The 23,973-nt window shown below is 47.3% G+C and overlaps 1 protein-coding gene across 1 annotated transcript in view; it reads left to right on the forward strand.

Moving 5' to 3' along the window:
• Positions 1–23,973, forward strand: part of Prkce (protein kinase C epsilon) — a 530,068-nt gene that overhangs the window by 306,510 nt on the left and 199,585 nt on the right. Inside the window, exons 3-6 of the mRNA XM_026783064.1 lie at positions 9,807–9,966; positions 11,757–11,791; positions 13,062–13,147; positions 17,630–17,759. Of these exons, the coding sequence (XP_026638865.1) occupies positions 9,807–9,966; positions 11,757–11,791; positions 13,062–13,147; positions 17,630–17,759 (411 nt within the window). The remainder of the gene's footprint in view (positions 1–9,806; positions 9,967–11,756; positions 11,792–13,061; positions 13,148–17,629; positions 17,760–23,973) is intronic.

Consider the following 23,973-nt stretch of genomic DNA (forward strand, 5'->3'; position numbering starts at 1 on the left):
TTTCCTTTCTTGGTGGTTGTAGATAGAGCTATTACAAATATCTGCTTATAGATTTGGGGGTGAATGTAACTTTTCATGTACTTTGAATAAATGTGCAGAAGCAAGATTGCTTTATTTGATTTTATAAGATACTTTACAAAGTGAAAAGAGCCATTTCGTGTCCTGACTGACAAGATGAGGTTGAGCATCATCCCCCTAAATCTTCTGGTCAATGACGTGTCAAGTTTCAGTAACTCTCGTGCAGAAATTAACCAGAGTGCTCCTTGGCCACAGAGAAGGGGAAAGGATTTTGAGTTTTTAAATGCAGCAAGTCCTTTGGTGCAGAAGGAAGAGGGTCACCCTGTACTCCTGGATGGGCAGCAGGGAGCTAAGGAAGTTGCTTCTACCATACCCTTGACTGGGCTGCTCCCCAGAGACCTTAGCAGCCCCCCTCCCCCATGGAGAAGGTGAAATGGCGCCCACCTTGTTTTCTCAGGTGATTCAGAAGAACCAAAGAGTGTGGCACACATGAGCGCCTGATGTTTTCATCCCCAGGTCTAATGGGACAGTAGTAGGATTTGATCTGGCTTCTCTAAAGACACGTTTGCTGTAGAGGACACTCCATCCTGGGAGCCTCAGGACTGGCGGCTGGCTGTCCCAGAGAAGAGAACAGGCTCTCTTCATGGCTACTTTGATGTCCACGAGTCTGGCATGCCACCATGGCTGCCTTTGTGTAGTCTTGAGCTGTGTTCCCTGTGTGAAGCTCTGCTGGAAGGCATGGACTCCTTTGTCGGTGGCTCAACAGTTACCTTGACTTCTTCCTACCCTTTATCTCTCTTCCTCCAACTCCTTAGCTTACTATTCTTCTATTACCTTTTGATTTTCTTCCTTTAATCTCTGGTGTCTAAGATTAGCCTTCCTTCTTAAGTTGGCCAATAAACCCCACCCTATCTGTTTCCTGGGAACCCTTCCCTGACTCTACACCAGTTTTGAAGAAGCCATTTTTTTTTCTTTAAAATTAGGGGTGGGATGGGAGTTGGAGAAGACAGCCTCACTGTTTTATCTTAGGCTAGCCTTGAGCTCACAGTGATCCCCCTGTCTCAGCACATGGGCTTTATGCCATTATGGTTTTATTATTATTATTATTTTAAAATTAGTGAGCCTGTCTCTTTCACAACTGCCAGCTAACCAACCCCTAGGGACAAGTAGACACCCAGCTAGGACTTGTGGCACTGGGTCCCTCAGGTGGGCTTTGACGCCACATTAATGAACGTGAACAATGGGCAGGAACCGACCCTGGGTGCATTACCTCCACAGTGCTGAGGTGTGCAACATTGGACAAGTTCCCTGCCACTCATCCTGGACCTCTGCTGGCACAGCAGGGGCCCGGACCCTCCCTTGGAAGGTGTTGAGCTTGGTCCATTTCCCGGGCTGGCAGCCTGGCGATGATTTTATTCTTTTCGTCCCTCCTGGGGATAATGGCTTTTCTTGGACACCAGAAATTCCACTGTGACGGGGCATATACCTGAGCAGGTAAAGGAAGGAACATAGCCAGAAGGCAAACTGACTTCCTGCTGAAGTGATCTTTCTCTCTGCGGCAGGTACTTGGCACTGTTCACCATAGGCCCTGGGGCAGGGGTGTGTCTGCCTCATTTCCCACTGTCCCACAGTCGCTTGCTCAGTTGACACCCAGCTGTACCTTCTGCTCCGTCAGCCTTCAATGTCTTCATACATTGGGTTTTACCCCCGTGGAGAGTATATACCAGCTGCAGTTTTGTTTCCATGACTGGAGAGAATTTAAGTTCTGCTGTGAACACAGCAAACGTCATTCCGAAAGGAAGAAGGAAAGGGTTTGTAGTGAATGCGAGACCAGTGCTGTCCTGATGAGATGACACACCCCGAGAACCGGGTAGCCCCTCCCTAGCTGCGGCTTCCAGACCTTCTGATGATGAAGCTTTGACTCTGGGAAGATACACACAGAGCTATCTCTCCCAAGAAATCAGCTCCTGCTTCCTCTTTCCTGTTTTGAACATGAAGGGTTTTTTTTAAAAAATGTATTGTGTGAGTACAATATGTAGGGAATATTCTTTGGCACCACATAAATATTTACTTAATATTTAAAACTCGCTGTCATGAAGCATTTGTTCACATGTAAACAGCATCACTCATTTTTCTCATGGACAATAAGAAGTACCACTGCTTTCATGCTGCAGGACTTTGTTTAGTTTGGCATTTTTTTTTTCAGCTGAGTGACACTGGAGTTTTGTTTTGTTTTAGCTTAATGAGTCCATATACTCCAAGTCAGGGAGCTACTGAAGGTAAACTGAACTGAACTCTCAGGGATCTGACGTTCGTCAGGCCTGGGCCTGACTTGGTCCTCATTCCTGTGACTTACACCTGGCAGGGACAACTTAAGTTTTGTTTGGCCCAAAGTTTAAAAGGGAAGCAGCTCATTGCGGTGGGAGGGCATGGCAGGTGGAAGCATGAACTGGTTACGTTGTATCCTCAGTCAAGAATCAGATAAATGCCTATGCTCAACTCACATGAACCCCAGCCTAAGGGATGGTATCATCTAGATTGGGGTGGGTCATCCCCCTTCAGTTAGACCTCACTGGAGAGACCCTCAGAGATACATCTAGAGACTCAGATACTCCTGTTGGGTGGTAAAATAAGCGTCACAGCCCTGCTCTTTCCAATCCAGTGTCTGAGCTGGCGGTGGTGTCTTCCCTCTCTTGTTAGATTAAAAACAAAGAAACAAAAACAAAAACCAGAAACCTAAAGAAAGTAATGACTTGTATAGAAATGTCAAGTTTGCAACAAAGACAAAAATCTAGCCTATGCCCCTGATGCCTGCAAAAAAAAAGGGGGGGGGGCAATGGCAAGAACTCAGGAAGAGACCTGCTTTAAGAACAGCTCCTGGTGCCTTAGGGATAATCCCATACTGAGCAATAACAGCAGTACCCCTGGCTGACCACCGTGCCTGTGATCCCTTGAATTTGGCAGTCTCTCCTTCACACAGCCTGGAAGTACCCTAGAATCCATAGCCTGTGAATTTCCTGTTGGGTGTTCTTAAAGTAAAAGACATCTCTAGAGGACCAGTGTTGAGGATGCCCATGGCCTCGCCTGAGAGGTAATATTCAGTTCTGTCTGCTTGTGTGTGGAAAGAGATGTGGCTGGTTAGCGAGAGGACTATGCAGGCGTAACTCCTTCAGTGACCTGCCTGCCAGCAAGAAGAGCATAGTGCTTGGTGGCACGCCTGCCTCTTCGGGAGTCTCCAAGTACTCTCGAGTCTGGAAGGAAAGATCATCCCTCCCACCGAGGAAAGGGGACCGGGTAGATTTGTTTGCACAAAGTAGTAGCCATACGGTGGGTGTTCTTGGTATCACCTGCTTGCAGCCGCTTATAGATGGTTCTCTATGTTGGGGGTGCTTGATATTTACTGTGTAAAATTCCAGGAGTTTGAAATTTATGGGGTAATTGGAGGATGTAGAACACATGCCTGGAAGGCACGGAGGTTTGGGGTTATCACAGATGCCGACATGTTTAGCTTGTGTCTTTTTGTGGGTTCTTGTTCTGTCTTACCAGTCGGGTTCTCTATTTCCAGAGTTTCACAAAACAAACATATTAAATGCTAGCCTTTCCCTCACTTTTGGGGACCCTTTCTGCTGAGTGACATATAGAGTCATAAAAATGAGACATCTGAGAACTGCCTGGGTCCTATAGTCAAAGGGACAGTCACACCAGCTAAGTATGGTACACAGCAGCGAGCATCCTTCAGAGAGCTAGACGTGTTAAGGGATACCTGGGGTTACTTGTCAAGTTCCCAGGCTAGGGGCCTGGGGATGTTTTTGTTCTGTGTGTCTCTCCTAAGCATAATGACTTTTCCTGGATACCAGAAATTCCATGGTGACTCTGGCTTGTCACTGAACAGGAATGGAACTAAGCAGGTAATAGAGAGGTGCCGACTTCCTGTTTGACTTTGCCCCCTTGTGGCCAAAGTAGTGCACACCTGTGATCTACTGGAAATAAAGGATTGGTTGTGCATTCAAGACCACCTGAGCTACAGAGCAAATTCCAGAACTGCCGTGAACTATATAGCAAGACCCTACCTATGAATTAGTAAGCAATTCATAGAGCAAAGGATGGAGAAATTTGTTCTGTCTCCTGCTCTCCAAGGCCCATTTCTTCTGCTCATGCCAGGGAGACAGCCAACCACTAGAGAGCCATTGCATTACTTGGTGATCTAGGCAGAGAAAAAACTTTGAAAAGAGTCCTGGAGAACAATTATTTTAGACTATTATCCAGTTATTCTGGCATGGTGTGATTCTTTACTGGTACCCCCAGCCTGTTGGTTGATACAGGGTCATGGTATAGAGAGTGCATCATGCTTTGTTTCTCACGCTGTCTTGGTGTTTGCACGTGGTTTTGAATTGCTGTGGATGTAACGCATCTTTAGACCATTGTCTGAGTCTTGGACAAGTTATTTTTCTTTGTTGGCTCCTGTAGCCTTGCGGTGGGGATCGGGAGTTCATGCTTAAATAGCTTTGTTTGTATCTAGTCGTTTACTTAGCGCTGCTTCCTAAGGAATTGCCAGGTCAGATTTCATTGCGGATATGTTTGTGTTTGCTATACATTCTAATATCGCTTTCTGAAAATGTATGTCCTCTGCCATTTCCTCTAGGAGTAAATGAATAAATTAGTATCCTCATGGTAACAAATATCATTTTAAAACAAAGTTGTTGCTTTATTAGGTATGAAATTGGATGTCCATTGCATAGTAATAACGTTCTGTTTTGCATTTAAAAAATTCCTAGTAAGAGTGTGTATTTTATATTTCTCCTGCAAATATTTTACATTTACATTTTTGAGAATTTCATATATGAGTTCTGTGTTTGCATCATTTCTACCCCCTTCTCCCCACTCCAACTCCTCTCATGTTTCCTCTCTGTTCCCTTTCAAATTCATGATATATTCTTTAATTATTAATTCCACACAGTATGTGTGAGTGTATGAGTGTTTTGTGTGAATTTGTGGTATGAGTATGTGTTAGTGTGTGTTATGTGGTATAAATGTGGGTGTGGTGTGTGTTAAGTGTGTGTATATGTATGTATATGTGGTGTGTGTACATGTGTATGTAGTGTATGTATGTAGTGTGCTGTGTGTATACATGTGTTGTGTGTGTGATGTGTGTTTGGCGTGTGTGGTATGAATGTGTGTGTGTGGTATGTGTGATATGAGTGTGTGTGTGTGTGTGTTTAGAGCTGACCACCTGGGATTCGACAACCTGTCAGAGAGCTTGTCCCTGGGCAGATGATTCTCCACATAGCAGCCATGATTGCCTGCAGCTCTCCGCCTAGGAGTGAGGCCTTGTAAGATTTCCCTCATCCATCCTGAGATGCCAGCTGCTGTTGTTGCTGTGCAGGTCTTGTTTATATGACCATGTTGTTATGATTTCATGGGTGCAGCTTCCTGTAATGTGTTGAAGACACTGTCTCACTATCTTAAAAACCAGCAACAATAACAAAAAAGTAAAATGTCTTTTTTCTTGGGAAATAAAGTCTGACGTATTTAGGCATGGTGTCACTCTGTTTACATTTCCGAATGGATCATCGGATTATGTGTACTGTATATCATAATATATCGTTATATTAATTATATATACTATAAGGTATAATATTAATATATCCAAATGGATGTGTATCCCTCACTTACATATCTGTCACACATGATGTGCACACACACACACACACACACACACACATCTGTTGTATGGCACTTTCCCTAGAGAAGCATAAACAAACATTTATTCGCCACAGATAAAGAACAGAACACAGACCAAAGTAAGGAGTGCTTAACCGAATGTGGTAAAGCCTTACAAATAGAAATCACTTAGAAGCAGTTATATCACCAAAGTCCACCCCAACATGGGTCATGGCTCACGAAAGTTGGAACCCTGGAAGTCACCTTACTTAAAGGCAGCCTGAGAAATTGGGGAGTGCCTTTTTCAGGCAGTTCAGTTGGTCTGAACATTCTTCCAGACAGCTGGTCTCATCTGACGATGTCTTTTAGCGGTCTGTACAGCTTCTATATGCTTGCAAAAGAAGGTCATAATGTTTCTGCTCAGTTTCAGGGACTTTCTGAATCTTTTGAATTGTTTACTCTCTAGTTTAGCAAGCTTCCCTGCAGGATGGAACATTTTTACCTCCCCTTAGAACATCCTGTATCGTGTGTGTGTGTGTGTGTGTGTGTGTGTGTGTGTGTGTGTGTGTGTGTGTGTTCACTGTGTAGCCTTGTCTTGTCAGAAGTTCACTGTGTAGTTATGTAGACCAGGCTGGCCTTGATAAAGGTCCACCTGCCTCAGCCTCCCAAATGAATGGGCAAATACACCTGGCTAACCATCCTGAATCTTAATGGGCTTCTCTTCCAGTTGGAAGATTGCATCTCAGAGGAAAGTGATATACTATGCATTGCCCCTGCCATGGAAGCTAAAATTTATTTTTTATTTACTTTTGTGATAGCCTTTAATATAGGAGCCACACTCTTGGCAAATGTTTCAGTGTATAATACAATATTGTGAGCAAGAGGAGCATGCTGTAGACAGACATCTAGGTCTTACTTGCTTTGAACCTTGGTACCGTTAACACCACCCTGATTCTGCTTCCTTCCATGCCCTAGAAAGCACCATTTCTACTCTCTGCTTCTCTAAGTTCGACTGTTGATGAGTCCCTGTGTATGTGGTGTTATGGAGTCTGTGTTCTGTGACTGGCTTGTTTTGCTTAGCATGGTGTCTTTCATGCCTTTTATCCCAAATGGCAGGCTTTCCTTCTCTGTGTGATCCTGTAAACCCACCTTTATGCATTTACCACATTTCTCCACAGCTGCCCAATCATCAGTGGACATTTAGTTGCATCTCTGTCTTTGCTAATGCAGACAATGCTTACATTAAAACTGTGAGAGCAAACATAGCTTCAAACTTCTGATTTCCGTTCTCTGGGATGTAGCCAAGGCTGGGGGTACTGGGTCATCCAACAGCTCTTTTTTTTTAAGGTTTTAGGGGATTTCCTTACTGCTTCAGACAACACAATAGTTAGCTATCAGCTCAGGTCTAGAGGAAGCCTCTAGCTCAGTTCTAGCTTGATGTCTTACAGGGAAGGTACACAATGTCTCCAGTAAGAGTCCTATCAACTGGTGCTGGTGAGCAGCCAAGAGAGAAAGCAGAGCCTCTGGTTTCCCTGACCAACAACTCATTAACTCTCCAATACTGGAAATTGTGTTTAATAACCCATAGTTTTAGGAGTAGCATTGTCCAGGCATGCATACTGTCCTCCCCCACCCCAAGTGTATATTTTTTAATTGATCTATAAAATAGTAGGTTTCCCATGGCTTTTTCATACATCCTTCTTTCTGATTAACTCTTGGACCCTCATCCCTTGCCCCCACCCTCACACTTCACTCTCAACTGAAGCTCTTCCACCTAGCTTGCCCCTCCACTTTAGTGCAGCCCGTGTTCTACCTCCCTCTTCCCGGAAGACATTCCCATTTGCAATGACATCTTTCTAGTTTCCTGATGACTACAGAAACTCCAAGTTGAACAGGGTCCCATTCTGTAGCCCAGGCTGGCCTTGAACTTACAGCCATCCTCTTGCCACCGACTCCTGGGTGGTGGGAATTTAGACCTGAGCCTCCATGGCCTGCTGTCTCCCCATACACTGGCATAAAATCCAACTTAAAAGGCAGGCAGATGTGTGCAGGAGATGAAGTAATAAAAATATTGCAGGAAGTGCTGTTCAGACAGACCTCAGTGTGCACGAGTGACCCCTGGCTGCAGCTTGACCTGCACAGACCTTTCCTTCCACTTCCCTGCATGACTTTATAATGTCCCTTCAGTATCCATGGCCCCTCCCAGGGGTATCTGAAAATAAACGCAGCTGTCCTCGTTGGTTGCCACATTTCCCCTCTAAATCAGAGTGAACACAGTTCGGGACATTTGATTAAACTACCGGTCTTCTCTGCAGAAAGCTGAGAGGGGAGGCCCGCAGGGAGACTCTGCGAGAGTTCAGGCAGACTTCCTTGGAGAAAATGGAACTTCTCATCTTTAACTGAAAACTGAGTCTTTCAGGATGCAGACAACTGGCACACTTGCAAATACGATTGTGTCTTCGATGCACTAGGAGCTGGTTTACTGCCTTAGTGGGTTCTGCGGTGAGGCTTAGGGAAGAAGTAAAGGGCTGTGCTCTGTCGTCTGTGGGTTTTGTTTTGTCAAAAAGAATCTCCATCCCATAATGCCAGGGTTGGGGTTAGGTTCTGTTGATCCGGTTTGTGACAAATATTCCTGCCACATAGATTGGATTTTTAGTTATTTACTTTCTTCTTATGAAAACTAGGGGATGCTCAGGGCTAGTGAGATGCCCCAGTGCATAAAGGAGCCTGGTGCCAAGTCTGATGCCATGCGTTCTGTCCCCAGGACCGTGTGGTAGGAGGAGGGAACCAACTCCTGATAGTCGTCCTCTGATCTCCTGTGTATACTGTAACTATGCACATACACGTGTGTATGCACACTCATACATGCACATATATACGCACCAAGAGATCTCTGTGTTAAGTCACCAGGGGTGTTCCTGTGAGACCTGGTCAGCGGGTTAAGCGCCCTGCATGTGGCAGGGTAGGAAATGACAGGCTCATTTCATCAGGAGGAGCTGATGTTACTGGGAACATTTGAAAGCAATAGTCACCAGTTAGCAACGAATCCCAAGGAAGCTGAAGACCAGGAGGTACAACAGGCAGAACCTGTCTTCATCATCTGGAGCTGTGTTAGCTCTGCAGCCTCAGAGCTCAGGGCAGGCTCCCAGTGAGTGACGACCAGGCCACCTGGGTGCTGTGACTCACTCACACACCTGGGCATTTGTTCCCCGGGACCACCTTCCCTCCTCTGCTTTCAGGGACCCAATTCGATGCTCTTCTCTCAGTGCTCTGAGCTTCAGAGGAGCACTCTGCTTCCATGGTGGTGTGCTCCCTCCTTCCCTTCCCTCTCTCTCTCCCTCCCTCTCTCCCTCATTCCTTCTGACCTTTGAAAAGGATCGATTGTTCTAATCTGAAGATGAGGGAAAAGGGAGAAGTTAGATTTATTAGATAGCTATGACTCAGAGCCGGGCAGCAAGTCAATAGGGATTCCTAACACCAGCCTTGCAGCCATGCCATATGCTCAACAGTGTGACCCCATTTTATTGAGAGGTGCCTGCAGAGACTCGTGGCAAGAGATTGGACTCTTTTTTTTAAACTACTTTATTATTTTATTATTTTATTTTATTTTATGTGCATTGGTGTGAGGGTGTCAGATTCCCTGGAACCTGAGTTGTAGATAGGTGTGAGCCACTGCGTGGCTTCTGGGAATTGAACCTGAGTCCTCTGGAAGAGCAGCCATTACTCTTATCCACTAAGTCATTTCTCCAGCCTCTGGATCTGATTCTGTCTTTCCAAGCTCACACCACCTAAAAGTTTGCTAAGGCTGAACATTAAACACTTTGATTCGCGTGACTCTCAAAACGTCTAGGTTGGGCAAAGGGGGCATGAAGAAATGGGATGGCTGGGAGAAGAGTCTGGAATGGGGTCGACTCTGAGGATTCAGGCAGACATGAGAAGATGTACACGAATTCAGGGTTCATCCCCATGGATGCGCATTTCTACCAGCTGAGCACTGAGCCCCCTCGGAACCCTCAGCCCCTCTGGCAGCAGAAAGGCTGCCTCCCACCCAGCCGACCCCTGCCCGAAGGCCAGTGTTAAGGTGCACTAACCCATGTGGTCTCCTTTCTGCTTGTGTCTTTCTGCAGCCCCTAAAGACAATGAAGAACGAGTGTTCAGGGAGCGCATGCGGCCGAGGAAGCGGCAAGGGGCTGTCAGGCGCAGGGTCCACCAGGTCAATGGCCACAAATTCATGGCCACCTACCTTCGGCAGCCCACTTACTGCTCCCACTGCAGAGATTTCATCTGGTAAGTTCCTTTCTCCCGACAACCCCAGGTTCTAGCTTCTCTGTAGTGAGAAGGCAGGGATCAGGTGTGGGGTAGGAGAAGGTGAACCTCAATCAATAGTGCTGTTGTAAATGAGAGAGGTTTTCTCCTGGGCATGGTGGTGCATGGCTGTGATCCCATCACTTGGGAAGCAGTGAGTTCGAGGCATGCCTGGTCTACATAGCTGTTCCAGGTCATTGAGAGCTACACAGTGTGGAGAGAGAGAGAGAGAGAGAAAGAGAGAGAGAGAGAGAGAGAGAGAGAGAGACAGACAGACAGACAGACAGACAGACAGACAGACAGACAGACTTTCCCATGAAGGCAAATAATGAACGAAGTAACGTTCTTGCGGACAGAAGCATTGTATTTTCATTTGGAACAAAGGAGCGTTTTCTCTAACAGAAGTCCAGGTGTGCTGTGTGTTAACATTCAGAGCTCTTTTTATAGTAATTCTGTTGTCTTTGTTTGGAGCTCTGATTTTAAAGTTTAAAAGACAGACCTCAATAAGGAAAGCCTTTTGCTCTCCCCGAGTCTCATCAGAGAGCGCGAAGCTGAGATCAGCCCTGGAGAACCTGACGGTGACAGTACAGGTTTTTCCTTAATAAAACAGCTGGCGCGAGGGTGTGAGATTTAAATGTCTCACAGGAATGAGATGCTGATATTTTTTACAAAAGTGTATTTTACTGTGCATATTTTTAAAAAGTAAAAAGAAGCAGACATTTCAGCATATTCTCCGAGCTCTTTGAAGCCTGAGCAGAAATCAGCATACTGGAATCCAGTGAGGAGAGCCAATGAGGCCAAGTTTCCGTGTGAACATCTGAATTGGGCTTCTACGGACCATTGGGTTCTAGAAGTCACTGAGGTTGGCTTGGCCACTTGAAGAGACGCAGCTTAGACAGCCTCAGCTGAAGCAGAAGCAGCGCTCTCCACAGTGCGTCTTGCCAGCAGCCCTGACTCTGTGTCCCAGGCCTGCCATTCCTGTGTGGGTTATGAGATGAGTGGACGGTCTCACTGGCTGAATCTTCCTCTGGGCTTGTGGGGAACACCCCAATTTCTAGTTCCGGAGAATGGCCCAATGACCTGTGGCTCCTTCTTCTTGGCTGAGGACTGTTGGGCGCTCTGGAATATGTTTGTATAGTCAAGCAGAGGTATCTCAGTGTGAAGCAGCAGACGTGAATTTTCAGGTACACCGAGGACAGGGACATGGCGGCCTGGGTTTGACTGTTTCCAAGCTAACTAGCCTTCACAAAACCCTGCTGTGGCTGTGGAAGGAACCTCCAATGACTAATTGAACCACTGAGTCCTCAGTCCTAACTGTAGACTACCCATATTTCTTGACAAGCTTTGGGGTGCCCAGGATATATGCCAGTCAATGGCAAGCCTTATCCACCATCACAAAGCCTTCTGGGGTGTGCCCTGGTGCTAGAAGTTGAGGAATGTCCTTTATATCCACGAGGAGGGGATGTTTTAATTGACTGACTTCTGTCCAGAGCAAGCAGGATCCCTTGTGGATTTCTAGAATACTGCTACCCCCACCAGTGAGAGTGTTTGTACAAGAAACCAAATCCTGATATAGTAGGCCTTGTACCTGCTCCACAAGTGAGGCTGTCCCTGTGGCCTCCTGGAAGGCATGTCTAACTCTCCAAGTGGCAGTGAAGTCACACTGCTCAGCAGACACCACGGTACTCACTACAGCATGGATGGTGACCAGAACTGGGTGGCTTTGTGTGTTTATTTTTTGACCTAGTAATATTCCATCTTCTTCCTTTCAGGGGTGTCATAGGAAAACAGGGGTACCAATGTCAAGGTAAGAGGCATTTTATGAACTTGGCCTTTGGGACCCATGGTTAGGTTAAGATGATAACCCCTTCTAGAAGGTTCTTGCTAGGCTGGATATGTGTAGAGCCTGTGTACAATTCCATTGTCCTCTCTCTCTAAGAAGTATGACCCCTCAACTTTGTTACTGCCTGGCCATCACTCCTACATACATGTATGATACATGCCACAGAAGTACCTCCTGTCTCTACCACCCTAGCAAGTGCCCTTCGCCTAGCATTTTGGCTGCAGTAGCAGAAGGCAATAGTGTTTGTTTGTTTGTTTGTTTTCTGGTAGATGTAACATTTCAGTTAGAGGAGTCTTCTGTCTTCCTCGGGTCTGTGTGTTCTCCCTGCTCACCCTCCTCAGGCTCTTGGAAGGCACTCTCTCACTGGCTTGTTAGTAACCTTGTATGATTCTTGATGATTCTCTTTGTGTGATTTCTGCTACGGAATCATTTTTAAGCACGTAGAGCCCACTCGAGGTGTTGATGATTCCATTTCTCTAGTTAATTGACTACAGATGCAAGGTCAAGTTGGTCTGGTGGGTGGAAATAAGATGTGGTCTTTTCGAGACTTCCCTCTAGGGAGAACTGGGAGGCCATGCTGTCTCCCTTGAGAGTCTAACTTCAGGCAGAACTTGGGGGTGGTTTTGTTAATGGTTGCTGTGATTTGGGACAGTATGTGTGCAGACAGTTACCTCCTTAACTACTTAGGACCTATTACCTCCTTTTAACATTGCCCCGTGACCTTGTAGCTAGAGTTACAGGTCACATTTTGTACACTTACTAAAGTCAATGGAAATTTTTAAGTTTTGTACATGGTGATCAGAAAGCAATTTTTTTTTTAAGCCCAAGGACTCCTGTGTTCTATGTTCCAGTCCTGACCCCAAATGAAAAGTCCTTGTGACATGGTCCTGAGTGGAAAATGAGGAGCAGTACAGAACCTTTAATAGAGAGGGCTCCGTGGAGAGCTGGGTGGTCGCTGACCTCGGCGGATGGGAGCAGGGAAGCTGAGCAGCGCCTGCCAACCATCGCCCGTCAACCGTTGCTTTCCTCCTTCTGCAGGATGTTTAAGAAGCCCCAGAGTCCTGGTGCAGACTGTTTGAAACACTGCATTACAGGCTTAACAAGGGGATTAGATTAGATTAGGACATTGTCTGAAGGGGCACAGCTCTGGTCATGTCTCCGCCGAGACCTGATTAAATCTCGGGTGGGATCTCACTTCCTCACTCAGGGCTTCTTATGTTTTTCTCATCTGCAGTTTGCACTTGCGTCGTCCACAAGCGATGTCATGAGCTCATTATTACCAAGTGTGCTGGCCTAAAGAAACAGGAAACCCCTGACGAGGTAAATATTTACAACACTGGAATTCTGTGCTTTCTTCTGTACCAGCCTCTCCCTTCTCTGCCCCTGCTTTGCAAGGGAACCTTAGCACCCTGAGATCCTGCCGTTGTCTTCCTTGTATGGAGCAGGAATGAAAGGTGACCACTGCCTGCTGGCTTGAAGCACTGCCTCTTGAATGAACACAGCACTAAGTTAGTTTTACCAGAGTGAACTAGGAGCCCAGAGCTGCAGACCATGAGTGAAATGTGGAGATCCATAGATTTATTTATCCATTTATTTATTAATGTAGTTTCAAGACAGGGTCTTACTGTGTAGCTCCGGCTGTCTGGGAACTCACTATATAGACTAGCCTGGTCTCTAACTCACAGAAATTGACCTGCCTCTGCCTCCAGAGAGCCGGGGATAAAGGTGTGTGCCACGATGTCTGGCTTTGAGATGTGGAGTCTTGTTTCATTGCCCCACTGGAACCCTGAAATGGCACAGTGATGTGTCCACGTGCAGGTGATAAACAAATGGGATCAGCACACAGCAGGAGCTATCCCCTAGTGAGATAGTCAGAAACAGAGAGGCGTGAGCAGCCTGAGGAGGGCTTAGAGAGACTAGATGAAGTCACTGAGTACATACCCAGCCTGACCAGAAGCACTTCAACATGTTATTTCACCCCATTGTAACTTTAAGGAGGACTAGATATTACTGTCTTCATCTTAGCACAGAGACACAAGGAACAGCAGAGTGGCCTCAAAATTTGCCCAGGACACATAGCTACAATGAGAAAGAGCCGTGTCCTGTCTCAGAGTTTGAGCCTTGACTCCCTGTCTCTCAAGCTTAGAAGTCGGTGTCAGACTGGCTTTAAGGGAATTCCCAGCACTACTGAGATGTGAAATTCCACAAAGGGAGCCTGGTTTCCTCTAAGAATCAAGATAGTGGTACCACTGGTAGGCAGAAGACCCTGCTGAGGGGAGATGGCAGGCGGGGTGTGAGAAGGAGGTGATGGTGCCTGGGCTGAATTTCAGAGGTACGCTCTCAGTTCCAGCTGTAAAGACTACTACACAATCGTGGTACTGGACCCAGGCCCGGGAACCCTGGGAGTACTGGCCACTGCGGTTAAAGTGAAGGAAGCTTAGAACCTGAGTTCCCAGAAGTGACCTACACCATCCTTCTGTCCACTTCCTGAAAGTGGTCGGGCAAATACGGAGCTTCGCATCTGAGACATTTCTCATCTTTGGGTCTCCTCTTGCTTTGTTTTGCTTGTCTCTGAAAGCAGCCAGGCATGAGGCTGAGGTCGAGCCACCTGTGCTCTGAGGGTAAACTGAGGCTCAATCTCCACAGCTGTTTACAAGGGCTTCTGTTGTCCTGGTTGAATGTGAAAACCAGTGCCTGGACTACAACTAAGTTGGTAGAGAGTTTGTGTAGCATGCAGAAGGCCCTAGGTTCAATCACCAGTACTAGAAACCAAGCCTGGTGGTGCACACCTGTGATCCCAGCACTAGGAAGATGGAGGCAAGAGGACAAAGTTCAGGGTTATTCTTGGTTTCAAAGCGAGTTCAAGGTCAGCCTGAGAGACACATGACCCTGTCCCAAGGAAGGAGAGATAACGTACCACCTGGCAGCTGGCTCTCCTGACTGCTGACCTAGGATGATAACCTACAGGACATTGTTACTGCCTTACTTTTACAAGACGATGGGGAGGGAGATAGGGCATTTACTGCTCCACTTCCTTCCTATGAACGTTCCGTTGACTATTTACTGGGCACTTCCTTTGTGGCAGGCATTGTGCCCAGTCCAGTAGAAGCAAAGAGCTCATATGCCCAGACTTTGTGGTTCTCACAGGTATGATCACCTGGGAACCTCAGGTTTCTGAAGCTTTCCCTCACTTCCTGAAAGGGAAATGTCCCAAAAGACTCTGGGGTTTGTACAGTAGCAAGATGAGATCGGAAACACACAGTTCCCACTTAATCTGGCCCCTGATGTTTCCTTCTGTCTTTGCCGGCAGATTTAGCAGTCATATCCCCAGTGATGCATGCCCCTAAATGTGGCCTGCATCCCTGGAGACAAATGGCCAGGATCTCGAGTGGGGCTACTTAGTATGGTGGAGTGGATTGCCCATCCGGTTCTCCCCATTGCATTGGCAACTGAGTACCTCTCCGTTGGGTGTCTAGTCTTTGAGTCCGTTCCTCTGAGTCACTGTTTGCAGTGTAACGAATGCACTGCATCTGCACACACCACAGACACTTGCAGCCCCAAACGCTGCTTTCCCAGCATTTGGGAAACGTCTACTAAAAAGAGCTCCTACCTTAAAAGCAAGCGTGAAGCCAGCTTGGGCCACATAGAAAGACTCCATCTCAAAGGAAAATTAATCAGCTCTGATGATGGGCTTCTTGGACATTCTCTTTGCAACCATGAGCATTTGTCCAGTCATGTGTCTCATGTCTGACAATCTGCATGCCCCTTATTGTTGCAGGAAGCAAGAATACCCTGTCTTCGTGTCAACCCTCTTTTCATTTCCTTTAATCTTGCAGTTCTCTCCCTGCCCTGTTCTTCCTCCTCTGTTTTCTCTGAGAGTTTTGCCCATGTGCACTCCACAGTAAAAGTGTATATATGTGTGCTGATACCCACATGAATGTGTTCACTTGCGTGTGTACTGTCTTCTTGTTTGCTCCTCCTTAGGACTCTGGTATGATGATGTATCTCCCATTGTCTTCTCATTGTTCTCTAATACCTTGGAGTCACTGGGATTTTCTTAAAAATATTTTTTAAGATTTATTTTAGTTTATATATATGGTGTTCCATGCCAGAAGAGGACATCATATCTCATTGTATATGACCGTGAGCCATCGTTTGGATGCTGGGAATTGAACTCTGAACCTCTGGAAGAGCAACCAGTGATTGTAAACTCTGAGCCATCTCTCAAGCTGCCTGGAGTCTTTGTTGATCCCAACTGAAATTCATACATCTGTCTCCAACCCCATAAGGGCCTCCTGATCACGTGGGCCAAGCTTCTGTACCTTTCTACCTTAGTCTGTCATTCATATATTTATTAAATTATTCCTGGTGGGTTGGCTTCTCTTCTTATTACATGTCTACCATGTATTCAGAACTATAGGACTAGAGCGGGCACAGTGACCTTATCCAACCTTAGGAGTCAGAAAGGAAGGTGCATGGTTGACACTTGACACTGATAAACCTAAGGTGGTGGGCACAACTGTTCTCGCTATACCTGGAGAATTTGTACTCTGATGGGATTCTAATGGATGCCCGTGTATGGAGGAGGTACAGTAGCGTTCTGGTACCATGGGAGGACTGGCTTTTTCTGGGAGCTGAGTGACGAGGACCCCTAGTCACGGCTTCACACCCTAATCAGGGTCTGCACCCAGCATGCCTCACTCCCGAGTCCTCCAAGGGGGCCTTTCTGTGCCACATTCAGCTGACAATCAAAGATACACTGTACACACCCCTCCCTGACCGTAGAGTCGTCAGCGTCTTCCTCTCATGGCTTCCTGCCCTGACTGGGAAGGGGCGGGTTCATGTGGCTGCTTCACCAGATGGCAAGGAGTAGCTCTCAAAAGTTCTGAGAAGACCCAGGAGAGTAGACTGCACCTGTTGGTGACTCGTGGCTCTGTGGAACCCTTCATGTCCCCATCTCTTCCCCTCCACTGTTCCACTGACCCTGCTCTCCTGTGACATCAGGTCAGAAACCAGAGGTCGCAGGAAATTGGAATGAGACCACACTAGAGGTTTGCTGGCGGAGCTCAGCCCACATCCCAGACACCTAAGTTTCTTCCTGCATCCTCCCTGTCTGTCCTGACCTTCACCTTTCAGTAACGAGCAAATAGCAGCAGAGCAGACACGAGCCTCGAGCTGTGAAGTTGGACACGTGGGGACAGGGCCTGCTTTGCATCTGTTGGATTTGTGGGCATCTTTCTGACTCCCACACTGCTTTCGTTTTCTTGTCAGTGACGCAGAGGAAGCAGGAGCCCACCCCAAGCTGTGGTAGTAGAGTTTAAGGCAATGGTGCCCACCAGTGGCTGTCACTCTGTTAACTGTCTTCATCTTCCATACTGTGTTGCTGTCCCATGCTACTCTATAGGCTCCTCAGTCGCCTCGTCAGCTGCTGGGAGCTTCTCTCCTCCCAGCTAGACCTCTGTGCACAACCAGAGCTGAACGCACACAGTGATGTCTTGTCAGTGACTTCGGTGTAAGGTGGTCACTGCTAACTGTGTGTTACGGTTGTGCAGAAGCCTAATGTCATGGAGGGGCATGCGTGGGAAGCAGTCTCCTCTCGTCTGTGAATTAGGATGACTATGAAAGGGAAAGCTGGGCTGGAGGAGAGGTTCTCTTCAGGGGCCTGCAATGACGTGTGCCTTCGGAGGATGGGATTCTCTAAGAATCCATCCAGGAATCCAGGGAGCAATCAGCTTCCTAGAGGAGCTGGATGCCGATGCCGTGTCTTCCTGGGTGCTGATACTCTGTCTTCCTGTCCTGCAGGTGGGCTCCCAGCGGTTCAGTGTCAACATGCCCCACAAGTTCGGGATCCACAACTACAAGGTCCCCACGTTCTGTGACCACTGTGGCTCCCTGCTCTGGGGCCTCTTGCGGCAGGGCTTGCAGTGTAAAGGTGAGTCTCAATCTCCTGACCCCTCCGCCCAATACCAATGCCCCTCTCCTCTCTCCTTTTGTAAAAGCATTCTGTCCGTATAGCATGACTTTCTAAAGTGGGTTTCAGATTTGCCTATAGCATTAACCCTTGATAAGCCATCGTCCCCTGACTGGGTACCTTTGAAGACCTCTTTGAAGAGAGTGCCCATGAGTGTGGAGGAAACCTGGCGAGGAACATGCAGCTGAGCCTTGTCCAGTGGCTCATAACTCGGGGAAACAAAATGAAGATTTGAAGCAAAGAGGCAGTGGGCCAGAAGGGAGGGCGTATTTTTAGGGTTGGATTATTGAAGGAATAGGTATGAGTTGGTGGTTTCTCTCTCCAGCCTTGGTTCCAAGCTGACTCTTGGAGAAAATCATGCTAGGGCATTGTCACCTAAGATGTCTTACTGATTCCCCTGGGCTGTACATAGATGGCCACAGTACCATGGCAGAAACTGAGGCTCATACTTGAAGTGACCTGTACATAGCCCACAGCTTATTACCAGAAGTGGGGCTTGACCCTGGCATCTCAGATTCCTTCTCTGTTCTATGCCACCTGCAAACTGTTCCATAGAGCGTGCTGGGTGGCCCCAGTGATAACTCGTGAGTGTGAGAAGTGGGGCCATAGTCAAGGAACCTGAATAAAGGGTCCAGTTCTGTATGGTCCACTGTGCCCACAATGTTAAACAACCACGAATAAGCAAGATGTTTTCATGGAGAGTATTTTTAAATAGGTTTTATTTTTTGTCATGATTATATTAATAAATAATAACCACTTTTAAAGTATAGTATAAAGAGATAAACAAGATATGGACGCCGATCACTGAAGGGATTTTTACTGACACTATGGACATTGTAAATCATGGTTGCAGCAGAAAGATATTAAAGGACTAATTCATGTCTAGCGTGACTAGAGCAGGGAGAATGACGGAACAGTCTTTAGAATGGGAGTGTGGGAGGAACATCAGGGTTGGAACAAAATGATAAATTTGACCTGGGGATAGGACGTCCCTGAGGAGCATTCCCCTGGAACATGGAGCCATCTCTTTGCTGGCTATTCTTTTTGAGCCCAGTGAGTGAGAAGGGGCTGGCTTCGCATTTCCAATGATCAGTAGAGTAGCAATAGAGATGTTACCCTCTGGTAAGGACCTCATGTGAAGAGAGAAGACTTAAGGATGCCTTTATGGCCTGGGGTGGTAGATTCTAGCATAATCCTGCAAAGGCAACAGGAAAGAAGGACCATATTGGGGAGGGGAGCGAGGATTGGAGGGAGGTACACACCCCACACACACTAGGAGAAAGCAGGGAGAATGAAAATGAATCCCATTAAGATTCTATCTAAGGTAAGACATGAAACATGGGCTCCTAATGAGAAGGCCCTTGGCAACACAGGAGGGACACTGGAATGCATCTCAAGTGCACTAGGCCGGAGTGAGGATGGAGAGGCAGTGCTTTCAGAATATTCTACGACAGGGAGAAGGTGATCATTGAGAGGCTGAGGAGACAATTCATATACCAGGCCCCATGGAGCCTGGTGTAGTTCAGATTTTCTTTGGACCACCAGCCAGCTCCCAAATAAAGAAACAGAAACTTATGAATTATGAAAGCTTGGTTTTTAGGCTTAGGCTTGTCCCACTGGCTCTTATAACTTAATATAACCTGTTTCATCTATACTTTGCCCCAGGGCTTTGTACTTTCATTCCGTATGACCTGCTTTTCTGCTTCCTCCATGTCTGTCTGTATGTCTGGCCCCTGGTGTGTGTGTGTGTGTGTGTGTCTGTCTGTCTGTCTGTCTGTCTGTCTGTCTCTCTCTCTCTCTCCTTCTATCTCTGTTGAGCCTTAGATTCCTCCTCCTACATATTCTCTCTGCCCAGAAGTTCCCACATTACCTTCTGCCTAGCTATTGGCCAGTTAGCTTTTTATTAGGCCAATCAGGTGCCTTGAGCAGGCAAGGTAAGCAAATACAACACATCTTTCCATAGTTAAACTAATTATCCACATCTGCCTGGTCCTGCTTCATGCCCTCGTCATGGCTTTGCCCTGCTTTCCTGCTCAACAGGCTCCCCAGGTTTGCACCACTGTAGGCGTGCTGGTGGGCCATCCTAGGCTAGAGCTCACCTCCTCTGCTACATGTGGTCCATCTGCGGCTCTGTGGACTCAGCTTTGGTGCCACTTCTACTCCTGGTCCTAGTGTTTTCAGTAAAACAGGTTTCTTCAGAACTTGAGTCTAAACAGACAGACCCTTGTCATTGCCCAGGTCACCCTGTGCCTTTAACTTGAAATGACCTGAGCCACATGAGTGCAAGCATTGCACATTTGCTCTTCCAGTTTAGGGTGAGGGGAGAGGACGGTTATGTCTCGCATCACTTAGTGGCTGCGATTTGGCTAAGAATGTTATGAAGCGGCCATGTTGCTGTTGTGCAGACATCACTGAACAGACTAGCAGACTGCAGTGGTTGTGATGAGCCTATGTGATGTCACCTCCCAGGACCCCCGTTGCCTCTGCTGTGTGTGGTCAAACATGAAGGGAATGCTATACCCTATGTAACTCTGCTGCTGTTGAATGATAAAGAAGCAGAGAACTGACTTTTGCATAGTGAACCCCAGGGTTTACAGCCAGAAACCTGCCAGGGGCTGCCCTCTGGCCTTTGGATTGTCCTTTCCCTGTCCTTACCACAGAGGGACGGGGTTCACACAATGACTGGGCACTTGGGCCCCTCAAGTGAGGACAGGAAAATGCCGGCTCTAAGCAGGCAGATGGAAGGGCCCATTCGTTTCATCACCTGCCATTCCAGACTGAGCAGAGTCTGGGGCCCTTGGCTCTCACTCCTGCTCCGCAGAGGCCAGCAACCATTAGCAGCAGCCTAGAAATTGGCTGCCAAGGATCAGGTTACTACTCGTGTATAACCTGCTGTGGGCCACTTAAACCCGTCCATTCCCCATTTTCCCTCTGCCTGAGCACCCCCACTTCAGCATAGCCACCCCTGAAGTCAGAAGACACCAAGAAACAGTTTAGTGGTGAAGCCAGATCTCCTTCATGGGCTGCAGTCTGGCCTGCAGGGCTCTGTGACGGCCCTGTGCTTCATCATGCCTTCCAGAGTTCTCTCACTACATCATAGCTGTGTACCGAGGCACTAGGAATGTGTGCTTTGAGAAGGCCTAGCTTGGAGATTCTCACCGGGCCCCAGCCTCTCTCTGAGATCCATCTTATTTTGTCTCCCCTTCTCCCAGTCCGGAAGCTTAAGACTGAACCCAAGGCCTTGCCCTTGCTAGGCAAGCGCTTGCTCTACCACTGAGCTAAATTTTAGTAACTGTTCGCCTGGATTAAGACTCATGGTGTCTGCAGGGGGCGATAGAGAGTAACAAAATTCTAGGGAAGCTATGGTTTGTAGAGACTGTGTTGGGCTAAAGGTTGAGCGAAGTCCTCATGGTCTTGGTTTGGTTACTGCCTGCTTGGAGGACCATATGCAGGTCACCATCTGCCCTTCTGCCTTTTGAATGTAACACAAAGAGTAAATGGAGCCACATGCTTCAGAGGACGGCTCTGCAGAGCCAAGCAGACAGACAGATCATCCCTCCTCCTCCTCTTTCTCCTGCCCCTCTCCCTTTTCTCCCTCCTCCTCCACCTTTTCTGAGGCAAGGTCTCAGTAGTTGCTCAGTCTAGCCTGGGACTTGCAATCCTCCTGCCTCAGCTCTTGAGTGTTAGGCCACCATGCCCTCCTCTGCTTTCCTTTTATACAAAAGTGCTTAGGATATTTAAAAGCATAAAAGAACTTTCACCAGTTTCAAACTTCAGGCCTTTGCTATTGTTTTAGCAGCTGGACCCTTTGTCCATAACCTTTTCTTCATTTTTTTAATTTATTTATTTATTAAAGATTTCTGCCTCCCCGCCACCGCCTCCCGTTTCCCTCCCACTCCCCTGATCAAGTCCCTCTCCCTCATCAGCCCGAAGAGCAATCAGGGTTCCCTGTCCTGTGGGAAGCCCAAGGACCACCCACCTCCATCCAGGTCTAGTAAGGTGAGCATCGTTCGTTTTTAGAATGAAATGCACACTGGTAATAGAAAGACATGTCCTTACTGTGAGCGATTCATGCAGACCTAAGAGGAAACGCATATGTAGAACATAGTGAGCTCTGTGTGTGTTGTCTTTATACTTTCACCGGAGACTTAACTGCTATTAAAGCATTCGCCTTGGCTCTTCCCAAGCCCTCTGTGTGCATTTGTGCTTAGCTGCCATAGCGAAATCACCCCACAGAAAGTGCTATTGCAGCCCAGGCAGGTCTAATCACCAGCCCCAGGAGGTCAGCTCGCTCCTAAAGGATATTTACTAGTCTGCCCCTCCTAACTGTGAGCCTCGCTTTCATATCAGCTAGGGAAAAGGTGAAAACAGAAAGAAAAAAAACCCCGAATTGTAGAACATAATGCAGAGGATCCACGTGGGTCTGTGTGCCTGAATTCCAGGCCAGTCTGGGACGGCCCTGCTTCTGCGGCCCCATCTCCCTGCACAGGGTGGGTGCTCAGAGCAGCAGGGATGGAAGCTAAGTCTCAGGACAACAGTGGCTCCTCAAAATAGACAGATAAGAGCGCCACCTGGGCAGAGTGGCTCTTTTCGGCATTTCATCTCCAAGAAGTCAATGCAAATGAATGTTACAGGTAGTTCAGGGTTGAGTTGGGAGGAGTTTGGGGTTGTGGTATTGTTTGGTGTTCCCTCATAGTGCCCCAACACCCTCCCCCACACTCATGCCCGTGTGTGTGTGTGTGTGTGTGTGTGTGTGCGCGCGCACACACATGTGATATAGGTGGCTCAATCACTTTATGTGAATGTAACTTGGGTTTCTTTTGTTCCAAGCAGGGACATCCACTCCAGTTTTTGTTCTGCTACCTTTTGGTGTCATTCCTGCCTTCAGGATCCGCTCCCCCCATTCGCCCTGCATGTTCCCACTGTGGATATCTGTCACCAGTATCCCCATGCCTACGCAGCTTTATTCTGGGCACTAGGCTTTTCAAAGTCCTTTCTCTTCCACTTCCTCAAACTGTTAGAGTTGACCGACATGTGATTGGATATTTTGTCAAGGGAAAAAAAAAAGAAAAAAAGAAAGAAAGAAAAAAGCAAAGTCTCTTTTACAAGCTCCAGTTCAATAACCTGCATACCCAAGTCCACCCTGGGGAAGGAATGAGCTGGTATTTTAACACCAGAGGGCGCCAGTGGTTAAACGGTGCTGAACAAGTTAGTTGCTTTGGGGCAAGGGAGTGCTGTCCAGGGTTGTTGGGCAGGACAGGGAAAGGTAAATGATGCTGAGGGGAAAGGGTGGAAAGCCAAGCAGAGCAACATGTTGTGGCCTGGACTGTGTGATCCACCTGAGGATGCTATCTGGTCCAGACCAAAGGGCCATGGTAGGCTTCTCCTCCTCCTCCACCACACCGTCTTCTTCCTGGGACATCTGTTCAGCCGGAGGTTCTGTGCAGTGCCCACTCTAGGCCAGTGATCATGCTCTGGGGCAAGCAGGAGGCCCGACTCCACCTGCTTGGTTTCATTCTCGAAACACTTTATTTTTAATTGCTTTACAGACCTTGGATTTTTAAGGAAGTCTGCGTTTCAGCGTGAACCTGAGCAGACTTGTTGAGAGCCTCATAGAACCTTGTCTCCGCACATGTGCAGACCCCACATATGCACAGGCCCACTGCAAGTGCTCCACACCAGGACGGGCCATTAGTGAGCACCTGTGAACATACATCAACATGTCATTATCATGTAAAGTCTACAGTTTATGTCAGGGCTTCGGGTGAGCACGGGAACATCTGTAAGACTGGACAAACACAAAGTGACAAGAGTCCAGTTGGTAGCTAAGAGACAAGAGAAAGACATCACTACCCTGGAGTCCTCTGTGTCTGTTCAGCTTCCTTTCCCATTAACCCTTGTGTTGCTCCTATAGTTTTGTCTTTTGCGGGGTTGTACGCCTGGTGCAGTACAGCCTTTCAGCTCGATGCTTTCATTTAGTAAAATGTGTTTAATATTCTTTTCCATGTTGGTCCACGGTTTGAAGTCTTTCTTTAAGGCCAGTCAGTAGTGGAGTGTCTAGATATACCAAAGGCTATTTGTCTGCCTTCAGAAGCATCTCTCAAAGGCATACACATCTGGAAGATTCTAAATCCAGCTGCCAAAACACCCAAGAGTGTAGGCAGATTTTTCTGTC

Source organism: Microtus ochrogaster, chromosome 16 (genome assembly GCF_000317375.1).
Source record: "Microtus ochrogaster isolate Prairie Vole_2 chromosome 16, MicOch1.0, whole genome shotgun sequence".
Classification (NCBI taxonomy): domain Eukaryota; kingdom Metazoa; phylum Chordata; class Mammalia; order Rodentia; family Cricetidae; genus Microtus; species Microtus ochrogaster.